A 14,532-nucleotide genomic window follows, 5' to 3' on the forward strand; every position below is an offset into this window, starting at 1 on the left:
TCGGTTCGGTGTCATTCTAGAGTTTAGCTAAAAAGCATTCTTTTATAATTTGGCTATTCAAAAGTCTACAAGCTCACAGCGTGTCACTTTGTGCCACACTACGATTTTGTAGATCTGCTACTGTATTTTTAAAAATTCTTGAAAATGTGTGCAAATCTTTGAATAATATATTCTTTTATAGTGAGCATTTTGAACTCAAATCGTTGCTTCTGTGGGTCCCTGGAACAAAATATTAATAATAATATACTTCTATGGGTCCCTGGAACAAAATATTAATAATAATATACTTCTGTGGGTCCCTGGAACAACATATTGTGGGATAAGGTTTGAGCACCACTGATCGTGTGACATTTGTAGAATCAGTCTCAGGTCAAAATTGCTTAATTCTTAAGCAATTTTGATGTTTGATGTTTTTAATCACATGAACATAGTGACTATTTATTGTCCTCTCTTTCTGCCTTTCTCATGCTCTCGTTTTGTCCTGCGTGTGTAGACGTGGACGAGTGCGAGTTGAACCCGAACATCTGTTTGAGCGGAAACTGTGAAAACACGAGGGGCTCCTTCATCTGCCACTGTGACTTGGGATACTCGGTACGCAAGGGAACCACAGGCTGCACAGGTGAGGTCACGCACGCACACTGACACACACACACGCACGCACGCACGCACGCACGCACGCACGCACGCACGCACGCACGCGCACAGAACACTGTGTAATTAGTCTTGTCAAAAGATGTCAGATATACGCACACGCAAAAATAGCTGTGGACGGGGGAGTGAAAGTGAGAGGTTGGTGAGTCAGTCACCAAAAGTGAAAGTGAAGTCGGAGGTGCTTTAGGGAGGACAGGGAGGGAGGTGAGGACTGACTGAACCCTGTTTGGTCAACAAGGAGATGCTCTAACGTTACACACACTTAGCCAAACATTCAGGGTGCTCCCGTCTGGATGTATCACACACACACACACACACACACACACACACACACACACGCGCGCGCGTGCGCCCACGCCGGCACCAGTGAGATCACTGTCTCCTGTCAGACGCATGCTTCAGATTACACCTTTGTTTGTTACGTGGTCGTCCTTTCATTAGGACCGGGTTTAAACATTACGTGATGGTTGGAAGAGCACCGCCGCAACACGTAACCACCTGCAGCGGCTCCAGAACACATAAATACAAATGTCCGGTAGTCGGGCCCTGCTCCCCGCTTCGCGCGCGTCCAGTCTCTGAAGATTTATAAGGAACCTTTTATACAAGTTGAGGGGGGGGGGGGGGGGGATGACTAAGGAGGCTGGTGGAGAATTTGGCTGCTGATCCATATCTGGCGTTTTGCTCCGCTCCGGGCTCCAGCACAATGCTCTCCATGAGTCAGCCATGCTGTCGGCAGCAGCACTGTGTTTTCCCTAAGTCACAAACAAACACATCTGTCTTAAGTGTGATTCAGCCCCCTTAAGTGTCCCTCAGCACGCACCCATACACACACACACACACACACACACACACACACACACACACACACACACACACACACACACACACACACACACACACACACACACACACCTATTCCCATTCTAATACCATGCAGATGTTAATATTGTATTTCGGTTGTTTGGAGAGGGCCGGAATCACGCAGCAGCCTGTTCTGATTCACAGGTTTGGAATTCCAACCTCGGAATGGGACGGGTCTGCGATTCTGTTCAGGCACACACAGTGTCTTAGCTGTGAACAGACCTACTGCTATTCCAATTGGGCTCACTCTCAAGTATTCCTATAGCCACATGCTATGGGAAATGTATGCTTAACAGGCTGTTATTGATTTGTGGTACGGTATGTGGATTGGGTTGATAATGGGCCTTGTTGAGATGAAGACGTTCTAGAGCAGTGTGCTGTGTGTGTGTGTGTGTGTGTGTGTGTGTGTGTGTGTGTGTGTGTGTGTGTTACGGTGTGTGAGTGAGCGCTCTCATGCTCTCATGCCCAGATTTGCTCCAGCTGTTGACAAAGCTCCCCGGGGAATCATTTCTCTCTTTTATTCCCCAATGCTGAGCACTTAAAGACAGGGCGTGAATATGTGCATGCATACATGTGACTGTGAGTGTTTGTTTTTATGTGTGTGTGTGTGTGTGTGTGTGTGTGTGTGTGTGTGTGTGTGTGTGTGTGTGTGTGTGTGCGTGTGCGTGCATGCGTTGAATTGTTATAATCGGGTGGGGGTACATGCATCGGTGGAGCATGAGGTTTACAATCCCTGGGAGTGTCTATCTGTAGCTGTAAACTCCCAAAGAGACCCCGGCACTCAGCACATCAGGCCAGAGGTTGTAGATTGCGTGTTTGCCAGTGACACGTCGAGCCAAGAAATGGTTTTCAGGGCTCTTATATGGTCTTTTGCTAAACAGTTATTACTGAATAGATGGTTCAGCTGATTCTCCACATAGGCAGACTGAGACTAGACAGTGGGGCTGACACATGGGCTGGTGCTGGGAAGGACACAAAACGACCAGGGAGGCTTCGACAGTCAGGCACCGGGATAAACAGTCATGACAGGCAGAGTCAATCTATGTAACATTTCCCTATCCGTCCACACCCTGCTTTGTCCTTCGGTTGTCAAACACTAGCCTGGTTAAATCAACCATCTTCTTTGATGAGCTGTGTGTGTGTGTGTGTGTGTGTGTGTGTGTGTGTGTGTGTGTGTGTGTGTGTGTGTGTGTGTGTGTGTGTGTGTGTGTGTGTGTGTGTGTGTGTGTGTGTGTGTGTGTGTGTGTGTGTGTGTGTGTGTGTGTGTGTGTGTGTGTGTGTGTGTGTGTGTGTGTGTGTGTGTGTGCGTGTGTTTGCTCTATCAGCTGTGAGTGCTGCCCTGACATATGCCTCGCATGCAACATGCTCTTGCTCTCCATATGAGCGTGTGTGTGTGTTTGCTCTGCGCTCTCTGGCATCAAAGTCTTGGGGAAATTATCTTTAATTCTGTCTGTAATTGGAGAGATGCGTGTGCTTTGCAGCCCTCACATTAACCCTGCCATCAAATGTGATGTAAATATACCGTACCCTTTTCCTTCAGAAGGACTGTATACCAGAAGCGCTGCATCTCTAATTGAAAGTGTCGCCAATTACTACCTTCAGGAGAACAGACACAAAGGCAGGAAGGAATGCGTCTCATTGACTGATATAAAACCCAACATCTCTATTCCCCTCATGACATGGGTTTTCTTGGATGTGTGATTGTGTACACATGCACTCGCACACATATTTGTGCAAGCCCCTTTCGGGATTGAATCAGCCAGTCCTCAGGCCCAGGGCCAGGTATTGTGTTGGTCAGAAGTTTCCAGAGGCTTGTTTTTGTGCAAATCAATAGGCGTCATTGTTCCTGCCTCACACGGGCGTTTTTCTATTGTGCAGCGTAGCCTTGATCATGTCAAAGCAAGTCATCACCCATAATCAGATTAGCTGCCTGTGGAACAAGAGCCATGAAGCCATCTACTGTATGAGACGGCTCATACCATCTACTGTATGAGACGGCTCATACCATCTACTGTATGAGACGGCTCATACCATCTACTGTATGAGACGGCTCAAACCATACAATATAAATATATAGCAGAGCCTTTTTGGTTACACCCTGCAGGATGTAAACACTTAGACTCGAAGAAAGCTGAGGAGATTTTAATGGAAGCCAACTTAATGGAGTCCGTTAATTGTCCTCATTTATAATGTCCAGAACTATATCACAGAGGGCTAATTGCATCTAATAAGTGTCCCTATTCCCTTAGAAGAGTGAAAGTAGAATTTAAAATGACTTTGTACTGAAAGGATGGTTGTTTGTTTGTAGGGTTGGTTTCAGTGTGCCATAACCACATGCTTTTATTGAAATTGTACTTAGGGGAAAGATTAAGATTTCCAACAAAGCATGTGCACTGTGGGATGTTTCTATCGCACTCTGTCTTCTATAAATCTTTGGTTTGGACACCCTTACAATAAAAACAAAAAAACAGAGACTGCAAGCTATCTAAATCCCCACAGCAAGGCTATTTAACCAAAATAATGTTCCCTGCGGTTCCTTGACAGCTTACCAGAAAGATTAGCTCAGTGTTCTCTTGTCTTTTCACTCCACAATGCCAAGAGAGGGCCCGTGCATCCAAACCACCAGACCGTCAGAATGGAGATGTTGTTGTTTGTCGTACAGAACACTGTTCCTTCTCCTCCAGATATCAATGAGTGTGAGATTGGAGCTCACAACTGTGACAGACAGGCCACCTGCACCAACACGGCGGGCAGCTTCAAATGCAGCTGTGCTCCAGGGTGGATTGGTGACGGTATCAAATGCACAGGTACTGTATGTACAGTAAGAATCAAATAATCAGACAATTGTTTTTATATATATATATTATGTATTTTACTTTGTCAAGCAACAACGTTGTTTGATGAAAATAACAGATTTTTTTTAATGGTAGCAGCTAGCCATTCTATCGCTGATCCTTGTGTGTGGGTTTTCAGACCTGGATGAGTGTTCCAACGGCACCCACATGTGCAGCAACAATGCCAACTGCATGAACACCCTGGGCTCCTACCGCTGTCTCTGCAAGGATGGATTCTCTGGAGATGGATTTTACTGCTCAGGTCTCACACCCCTCCCCCCCCCCCACACACACACACACACTCACACACACGCGCACGAACTGGTAAATAAGATAAACACAGGTGTATATGTGTGGTATGCATCATGTATGTGTGTGTGTGTGTGTGTGTGTGTGTTTTCCCCCACAGACAGCGATGAGTGTGCAGACAACCCCACGCTGTGTGAGAGCGGTCACTGCCTGAACATGCCCGGCGGCTACCGCTGTGAGTGCGACATGGGATTCATCCCCAACATCGATGGCAAGGCCTGCGAGGGTAAGTCATATTCAACGCTCCTCAATCCTGACTCCGCCATTGGGCATCGGCCATTGATTGGACTATGGACACAAGGATCCAGTGTCTTATAGAACAGTAATGGGGGCTATGGGGTAGAGCCGGATGGGAACCGCGAGGTTCGATCTAATTGCTCCCGATTAGCAGGTTGCCGAGCCATGAGGCCCATAGGGCAGGAACCTATCTCCTGTTATTGATATTAAGTATCGCATAATCACATTTGCTTGTCAGTGCCTGTCAGTCAGAAAGTTTGTGTGGTCGAAAATTGTGAATTGACACTGGACTGAGAAACAGAGACGTCCCTCGTTACTGTGTGAGTCCTAACAAATTATTTGAATGATGAACAGTATAACACTTATACACATGCGTGACATGAAATATCTGTCTCGGTCCGGTTCACACTTCACTGGTTTGGTTTGTGTGCGCACTGCAGCAGTGTAGCTCTCCACTCGAGATGAATGAATGTCATGTGCTCATTTTAGTTTTGATTGTGTATTCTTCGACTTCGTTGCGCGTAGGCGGTACCTCACACCCAAAATAGCCGCACTACAAGCTCACAGCACGTCGCCTGCGACGTGTTCTGAGCTTGTAGATCTGCTATAATTCTGTGTGTGAGCACTGTGCACGCCTGCACGGAACGCGCTCAATTTAGAAAGATTTGGTGCAGATGCGCTCATTGCGCTGATGACGCAGCCAGGTTCAGAGCCTCAGAGGGGCGAGAGAGGGGAATTCTTTGAACATAAAATGCTACATTCCAGTTCAGAACGGAGAGGGCACTTTTCTCCAACGGTCAAAAATGCAGGGACTAAAGCCCCCTTTAATATGCAACGAGTAAAGACAGGAGAGCAGTGCGAAAATTGCGCTGAAAACCTTGACCCGTCCAGAAACCAACAATGGCTATGTTTTTCATAATGAGACCAGTCGTGCTGCGGTTTTACTGATGATGATGATGAGGAGTGTGTGTTATGAACACGTTTACTCACTCCCCTGATTGGTCACGGATCAATGCCACGCACTCTCCTTCCAGTCACAACGCTGACTGGAATCCAACCAATCAGCACTGAAGACTGATGTCTTACCTCCTGAAATAACGCGCTCTACTCCGAGGAGTGCCTGCATGCCTTAACTGGGAGAGTAATGACTTGTGCAGAGTCTAGATGTGGAAGAGCACAATTTCATAACCTTGGCAGCTCCATCCAGTATAAGTGTGTATATAGCGTGTGTGTGTGTGTGTGTGTGTGTGTGTGTGTGTGTGTGTGTGTGTGTGTGTGTGTGTGTGTGTGTGTGTGTGTGTGTGTGTGTGTGTGTGTGTGTGTGTGTGTGTGTGTGTGTGTGTGTGTGTGTGTGTGTGTGTGTGTGTGTGTGTGTGTGTGTGTGTGTGTGTGTGTGTGTGTGTGTGTGTGTGTGTGTGTGTGTGTGTGTGTGTGTGTGTGTGTGTGTGTGTGTGTGTGTGTGTGTGTGTGTGTGTGTGTGTGTGTGTGTGTGTGTGTGTGTGTGTGTGTGTGTGTGTGTGTGTGTGTGTGTGTGTGTGTGTGTGTGTGTGTGTGTGTGTGTGTGTGTGTGTGTGTGTGTGTGTGTGTGTGTGTGTGTGTGTGTGTGTGTGTGTGTGTGTGTGTGTGTGTGTGTGTGTGTGTGTGTGTGTGTGTGTGTGTGTGTGTGTGTGTGTGTGTGTGTGTGTGTGTGTGTGTGTGTGTGTGTGTGTGTGTGTGTGTGTGTGTGTGTGTGTGTGTGTGTGTGTGTGTGTGTGTGTGTGTGTGTGTGTGTGTGTGTGTGTGTGTGTGTGTGTGTGTGTGTGTGTGTGTGTGTGTGTGTGTGTGTGTGTGTGTGTGTGTGTGTGTGTGTGTGTGTGTGTGTGTGTGTGTGTGTGTGTGTGCGTGCGTGCGCGTGCGCGCGCGCGCGCTGCGCGCGCGCGCGCGCGCGGGTCTGGGTCTAAGTCTGGGCATTTTTCTTGCCCCAGAACTGTCAGTCCTTTGCAGAGGTGAGCAGCTTTCACTTCCTATTGCTCTCTGCCAACTTTCCACCTCTGTCTCATGATCCACTAATCCGTCACAGCTGGGATTCTCTCTCTCTCTCTCTCTCACTCTCTCTGTCTCGTTTCTCTCTCACAGACATAGATGAGTGTACATTTTCGGATATCTGTGTCAACGGACGGTGCCAGAACATTCCAGGGCTGTTCAGATGTGAATGCAACAGTGGCTACGAGCTGGACAGGAGTGGAGGCAACTGCACAGGTAACACCAGCACTGGTGCTGCAGTTACAATGCTCCCCAAGCAGTGGGTCTTTTGTAGTTCTTTTTTTGTAGTTTTTCAAAACAAAAAAACAACAAAAAATAAATCAAGATTTTTCCAAAAATAATTTAATAAATAAAAAAAGATATAATAAAAGAGTAGTTAAAGAGTATGGAACAGTATTTCATATTCGACTCATCTTCACTGACCTGAAGGAGAGGAGATCTTCCTTCTCACCCATTGCTGATGTGGCAAATAAATCATTTCAGTTGCTCTGAATTGTAGTCCCTGGCTCATACATGTTGTGGTTATGCCATCAATAATAATCATAACCTGGGGTTTCTTTCTCTTTTAGATGTAAACGAGTGTGCAGATCCTACCATCTGTATAAATGGAGTGTGTGTCAACCTCCCTGGTAGTTACGACTGCAACTGCCCACCAGACTTTGAGCTCAACCCCACCCGCGTGGGCTGTGTGGGTGAGACACAACAATGATTCTATACTTTTGGTAGAGCTGAGCATGGACATACTGTAAGTTACTAAAGATGAAGAAAACACATCTTGGCAGTGTGCTCTAAATTGTGTGTGTGCGTGCGCGTGTGTGTGTGTGTGTGTGTGTGTGTGTGTGTGTGTGTGTGTGAGTAGTCATAGCACGTCATAGTACATATGTGTAGCATAGTAGTATAGATGTATAGCTTATATGTATAGTTTCATTATAGATATTCCACTGTTACTTTCTTAGCTACGCATGTTTCATGATAAATGTCTTTATGTGATGTATTCCCATGCTTTTGTTCTTGCTTAATGTAAGTCGCTCTGGATTAAGAGCGTCTGCTAAATGCCTAAATTGTAAAATTGTAAATTGTAAATTGTAAATTGTAAATTGTGCCTGCGTGCGTGCGTTTGTACAGACACTCGCTCTGGAAGCTGCTACCTGGACGTGCGTTCCCGTGGAGACGCGTCAGAGAGCTTGGACTGTTCCAATGAGATCGGCGTGGGCGTGGCCAAGGCCTCGTGCTGCTGCTCTCTGGGCCTGGGCTGGGGAACACCGTGTGAAGCCTGCCCCTATGTCAACTCCAGTGAGTTGGCCTCACACACACACACACACACACACACACACACACAACAAACATAATCCACTTATAATATAGAATTTTGCTGATTCTGTGTGTCACAGAATTTGCATAATCGTCGCTGTTGGGCAGAAACCTCCATATTTTATGTTTATGTGTTAATTGTTAATTAACGTTTGCCTGCTGTTATCTCTCCACCTTCACTGTGCATGGAGGGAGTCTGTCTGTTGTTCATCATAATGCATTTGTGTTGATGTGTTGATGTGAAGATGTGTTGATGTGAAGATGTGTTGATGTGAAGATGTGTTCATGTGAAGATGTGTTGATGTGAAGATGTGTTCATGTGAAGATGTGTTGTGTTTTGTCTTCCAGCGGAGTACAGGACTCTGTGTCCTGGAGGAGAAGGCTTCAGGCCCAACCCCATCACCGTCATCCTGGAAGGTCAGCACGCCTGTCCTCATGACACTGCCCTGTGCGTGCGTGCGTGAGTGCGTGCATGCGTGCGTGCGTGTTTGTGTGGGTTCACTGGGTTGTAGTGACGACAACCCTGACTAGGATGTTTATTCTGTGGCATATCACACACACACACACACACACACACACACACACACACACACACACACACACACACACACACACACACACACACACACACACACACACACACACTATTAAGTGTTCCTTTTTCCTCCCAATGCAGACATCAACGAGTGTCAGGAACTGCCAGGTTTGTGTCAGGGAGGACATTGCATCAACACCTTTGGCAGCTTCCAGTGTGAATGTCCAAAGGGCTACGCACTCAATGGCGAAACCCGAGTGTGTGAAGGTACGACATACACACGCACACGTGTACTGTACACATACTCTCACACTACCACACAAACATATACAGGTGACTTCTCCCTCACTAGCTCTTGCCCCAGGCCATTTAGGAGAGGAAATTGAGTCCAGCCGCTAAGGCCTGTGTTCAGTTAGGACAGATGGAGAATGAGGAAAAAGCAATGAGGAGAGAGAGAGAGAGAGGGAGAGGGAGAGATATTGGGCTCTGTTGTCCTGTGGCCCCTGCTGCAGCTCATTGTAGCTCAGTATATATCTTCTTCTCCGGTTCCCTGTCTGTTGCTAACCCAACACAGCTCAGTCGGGACAATGAGACAGCTGAGTCTCCTAACTGTGTCCAGAGATGCGTGGCTGTGATGTGGTCAAAGAGCCTCTCCCCAAGGGCAAGAACACTGAGTCCCCTGAAGACAGGCCAGGGAGGAGACAGGCATGGTGGGGTGGAATGGGAAAGAACTGGAGCGACGAAGGGGGAGTGACGGTACGAGAGAATTAGGGCGAGATAAATGAGGAAAAAATGAAGAGAGGACAAGGGTGAAAGAAAACATTTACTGTTTAGGGAGGATGATGAGGGAGAAGACAGAGAGGGTGTGTGTGTGGGGGGGGACAGAACAATGACATGTGGCCCATTTTGATTGGGGGGGTGTTTGTTGGCCGGGAGAACAAAAGCTGATGTCTGCAGTGGAAGCTCCATGGCCGTGCACAGCAGTGGTGGGAAGTAACTAAGTATATTATGTACACAAGTACTGTATTTAAGTACAAGTTTGAGGTATTTGTACTTTACTTGAGTATTACTTTTACTTCCACTACATCTCGGATCGAAATATTGTACTTTTACTCCACTAATTTTTTTTTTAAATCTTTAGTTACTATAGTTACTTTGTAGATTTTGATAGATATTATAATGCATACATTAACCACTTCAGCCCTATCCAATTTGGTCAGTAGAATATAGCCGATCTACAAGCTCACAATGCATCACAATGCCAAGCAGTGAGCTCGTAGATCTGCTATTCTCGAAGGATCTTTTATACATTTGAGAACTTGAAATGAGACACACTGAGTACTTTTAATTTTGGTTCTTTAAGTACACTTTTGTGCCAATACTTTTGTACTTTTGTAGCTCTACATTCCCCTTCTCTCTCCACTCAGCTCACCAGGCTGTGTGGCATTAAAAAAATCACACCTGTGTGAAGTGAGGGGCGCTAATATATTTATATATATTTATACTTGTGTGAAGTGAGGGGCACTCTTATCATCATTCTTATTGTGTTTTTTTTGCTTGTATATTGTGTTTCTTGCTTGTTTTTGTTTTGCCACTGATCTGTACAGCACTTTGGTCAATCTTGGTTGTTTTAAACGTGCTTATGAATAAAGTTTGATTATGCCATATGACATAATTCCGACGGCCTGGCCCCCTCCAAAAGAAGAATGTCATCATTTGTTTGTATCGTGTAATGTAAAGCATTGAATTTGAATTGCGAAAGGTGCTATATAAATAAAATTGCCTTTCCTTTTTGCCTTGCCTTTCCTTGCGTCCACTCCCTTTGTGTGCAGATGTGAATGAGTGCGAGCAGCTGGGGATCTGTGGTCCTGGCCAGTGCTACAACACCATAGGGAACTACACCTGTATCTGTCCTGTGGACTACATGCAGGTCAATGGTGGAAACAACTGCATGGGTACGTCTCCACCCTACTACACCCACACAGTAAGGAGGACATCAAATGGCACTGCTACCATGTTACACTGACACTTCTCCATAATAAGCTCTTCTGATTTTCTCCTCCGTGTTTCTGCGATACACACAAACAAACGTTCACAGACATGAGGAAGAGCCACTGTTACAGGAACTTCTACTCAGACAACAGAACGTGTGACGGAGAGCTGAACTTCAACATGACCAAGAAGATGTGCTGCTGTGCCTACAACATTGGCCGTGCCTGGAATAAGCCATGTGAAAAGTGTCCTGTACCTAGCACCAGTGAGTACGCACGCACGCACGCACGCACGCACGCACGCACGCACGCACGCACGCACGCACGCACGCACACACACACACACACTGTGTGTGTGTGTGGTCGTCAAAATATTTTGGGGGGGTCCTACTCCCTAAATTATTAATTAAAAAAAAATGACACTGACCATGATACTGACTTTTTTGCAACTAAATGGCTGGAAAATGGAAATTAAGAGTTTACATAGTACTTGGTGCATGCATAAACTTGATGATTATATCTGGTTTCAGTATTCATTTATGATATATTTTCTCTATTATTAAGGTTATTTTTGCAGTCAGTTTGTATTGGTGGTGAGGAGGGGGGCGGTGCGGTGCGGGGGTCGCGAGACATGGCCAAAGCATTTCCGGGGGTCCCCAGCCAAAAAGGTTGAGAGCCCCTTCTGTACTGTACTGTACCTACAGTCTATAGCAGTGGTTCTCAACCTTTTTTCACCAAGTACCACCTCAGAAAATATTTGACTCTCCTCGTACCACCACTATGACGGTAAAATACAGTAGCGTACACCTAACCTATCCCATCCTATTCACACAGGAGGGAGATTTGAAGGGCACTAACTGGCAGATTCTGCCCGATTCTGATTTGGACTTCTATAAGTAAAGTAACTCTGACAAATGAAATCAATGTGTTGTCTCCTCTCAGATGAGTTTGCCACACTGTGTGGCAGTGGGACACCTGGCTTCTCCATTGACATCTACACAGGACAGGTCATCGGTAAGATCTTATTTAAACACTTAAACCCTGGCGTCCCTATCTTGGGCATTTCATAATGGGCAAGAAAAAAAATCTAAGATTTTCCCAAATTAAAAACAATAGTGAAAATATCAGATCTATGAGTTTGTAGATTGGCTGCTTTTGCTATTTTTGAAATAGAGCTTAGGTGTTTAAAAGCTCAGGAAGTTGTCTTATGTGTTTGTCACCGTGTGCTAGATATCGATGAGTGCAGGGAGATTCCCGGGGTGTGTGAAAACGGAGTGTGCATCAACATGATTGGCAGCTTCAGGTGCGAGTGTCCAATAGGCTTCATCTACAATGACAAGCTGCTGATCTGTGAAGGTACGTATGAGCGCACTGACAATGGTTCACAGTATGCTATGATGACACAACTTTTTATTTTGGTTCATAATAAATCAGGCCAGTCAAACAAATTAGATCAAGTCAGCTGTTCCATGCGCCCCAGATGCTGTGAGAAATGTATCACAAATGCTGGCTGTCCACAAACGCCTCTTTGTCTGTCCCTCTGTTAGACATCGATGAGTGTCAGAATGGGCCCGTGTGCCAACAGAACGCCGCCTGTGTGAACGTACCAGGGAGCTACCGCTGCGAGTGTAAACCAGGCTACCGGTTCACGCCAACTGGACAATGTTTGGGTAAGGCAGCCTTATAAATACTCTACTACTTTTCTTACATGGCCCACGTGGGAGACAACACCACGACACTGACCATGATACTGACCATGACACTGACCATGATACTGACATGATAGAATGTGCCTCTATATTGGGAAATGAGTGCATAATGCATATAAAGTACTGATAAAATAAATGTAAAAGATAGATTCACAACGTTTTATATAGTTATAAAATCCCAAGGCATGCCTGGATGGCACACCAGTGCGCAGTAGTTCTGTCTGAGAACAGAACAGTATTCTGGAGATACTTAAAGTATGGGGTAGGTGAGAATAGTGTGGAGAACAAGGATGCATCCTGTGGTTCCACCGTTCCAGACGTGTGAGAGGCTGTTCCTCTGGATGCATCCTGTGGTTCCACCGTTCCAGACGTGTGAGAGGCCTGTAACAGGCTGTTCCTCTGTCTTCCTCCAATGCCGCCTCCTCGCGCTGTCACGCTCAGCCACAAATTGAATAAAAAATTGTTGATCCAAACATTCTTGTCGGTTGCCATGCTCTTGGTAAGTTCTTCGTCCATTATTAGAACAGTCTGGAGAAAGCGCTGTCTGATATTGACCCGCAGGTTTTCAAACCAACATCCTGTTTTGCTTCCTGCTATTATGAGCGTTAAATCCCCCCATGGCAGAGTGTGCCAGGCCAGTAACAACATAACACTATCAGATTTACAGAGGGACAGCAGTGTGTACGAATCACTGTGTTGACGTTAATGTGGAATTAACTGCAATTAATTGTGTAACAACAACCTCTTTGCTCTGTCTTTCAGTGTTGATTTTGACAGCAAAACTTGATTTAGTTTTATATTAGTCATAGTCTTTTGAATAACATTTCATTTACCGGTAGTTTTTGTCATATTTTAGTCATCTGATTTTTTTTTTGTGTCTAGTTTAAGTCGACTAAATATCTTACGATTTTAGTAGTAGGCCTACTAAATGCTACTAAAATCTACTGTTGATTTTGTTGACAAAAATCTATTTTGGCAGGCCTTGATGGCATCGTAATGACTTGATTTTACAGTTTGTTGGTTGCATGCTGAAAATAGCCGATCTACAAGCTCACAACACGTTGCAGCGTGACGCGTTGTGAGGTTGTAGATCGGCTATTCGCAGAGCGCAAGACCAGAGTGCAATCAAACATACGGCTTGTCTTTTAATTTTCTCCCTAACATTATAGTCTATTTTTTATTTGTTGACAAAATTGTCAGTATATTTAGTCTTAGTTTTAGCCTAGTTTTTATTTCCTTTTTATTTCGTTTTCATCAGTGAAAAAAGATAGTCGACGAACATTTTTCACCATGGTATCGACGAAATCAACACTGTTTGGCAGTTAATGTGTAATTAACTTTGTTGTTTTGCTGTGTCTTTGCAGACCGTAATGAGTGCGTAGAGAACCCTGGCGTGTGTAACCCCGGCCAGTGCATTGACACACTGGGGAGCTACCGCTGTCTCTGTCCTAACGGCTTCAAAACCACCACGGATCTGTCCATGTGTATCGGTAAGGACATTTTACACTTAGTGTAAATGCAGATATCCAAAAGGCACAGATCCCATTTGTAATTTATCTTTAAAGTTTCACATGTACTGTATGAATATTATATGATGCCAAAGAGTAATTGCTGTATTAATTATGACGTTGCACTCAACTGGGTATTGAAACTGTAACGTCATCTTTGTGGTTTCAGATGTGGATGAATGTGAGAGACATCCATGTGGCAATGGGACCTGCAAGAATACAGTGGGCTCCTACAACTGCCTCTGCTATCCTGGCTACCACAACTCACACAACAACGATTGCATAGGTGTGTGTGTGTGTGTGTGTGTGTGTGTGTGTGTGTGTGTGTGTGTGTGTGTGTGTGTGTGTGTGTGTGTGTGTGTGTGTGTGTGTGTGTGTGTGTGTGTGTGTGTGTGTGTGTGTGTGTGTGTGTGTGTGTGTGTGTGTGTGTGTGTGTGTGTGTGTGTGTGTGTGTGTGTGTGTGTGTGTGTGTGTGTGTGTACGTGTGTACGTGTGTACGTGTACGTGTATGTGTATGTGTATGTGTGTGCGTGTCTCTGTGACACACAGAGAGAGGGAGAAAGA

At 45.5% G+C, this 14,532-nt stretch overlaps 1 protein-coding gene across 3 annotated transcripts in view; it reads left to right on the forward strand.

Annotated features, from left to right (window-relative positions):
• fbn1 (fibrillin 1) overlaps positions 1-14,532 on the forward strand; it is a 79,462-nt gene that overhangs the window by 46,527 nt on the left and 18,403 nt on the right. For all 3 annotated transcript variants that reach the window (XM_080760061.1, XM_080760060.1, XM_080760062.1), the window contains 16 exons: positions 494-619; positions 4,197-4,319; positions 4,486-4,608; positions 4,756-4,881; positions 7,008-7,130; positions 7,484-7,606; positions 8,040-8,207; positions 8,574-8,642; positions 8,902-9,027; positions 10,593-10,715; positions 10,859-11,017; positions 11,694-11,765; positions 11,982-12,107; positions 12,299-12,421; positions 13,825-13,950; positions 14,138-14,254. In XM_080760061.1, coding sequence (XP_080616187.1) covers positions 494-619; positions 4,197-4,319; positions 4,486-4,608; positions 4,756-4,881; positions 7,008-7,130; positions 7,484-7,606; positions 8,040-8,207; positions 8,574-8,642; positions 8,902-9,027; positions 10,593-10,715; positions 10,859-11,017; positions 11,694-11,765; positions 11,982-12,107; positions 12,299-12,421; positions 13,825-13,950; positions 14,138-14,254 — 1,953 coding nt within the window. The remainder of the gene's footprint in view (positions 1-493; positions 620-4,196; positions 4,320-4,485; positions 4,609-4,755; positions 4,882-7,007; positions 7,131-7,483; positions 7,607-8,039; positions 8,208-8,573; positions 8,643-8,901; positions 9,028-10,592; positions 10,716-10,858; positions 11,018-11,693; positions 11,766-11,981; positions 12,108-12,298; positions 12,422-13,824; positions 13,951-14,137; positions 14,255-14,532) is intronic.

The sequence above is a fragment of the Protomyctophum bolini genome, assembly GCF_963924005.1.
Source record: "Protomyctophum bolini genome assembly, chromosome: 1".
NCBI classification, from domain to species: Eukaryota; Metazoa; Chordata; class Actinopteri; order Myctophiformes; family Myctophidae; genus Protomyctophum; species Protomyctophum bolini.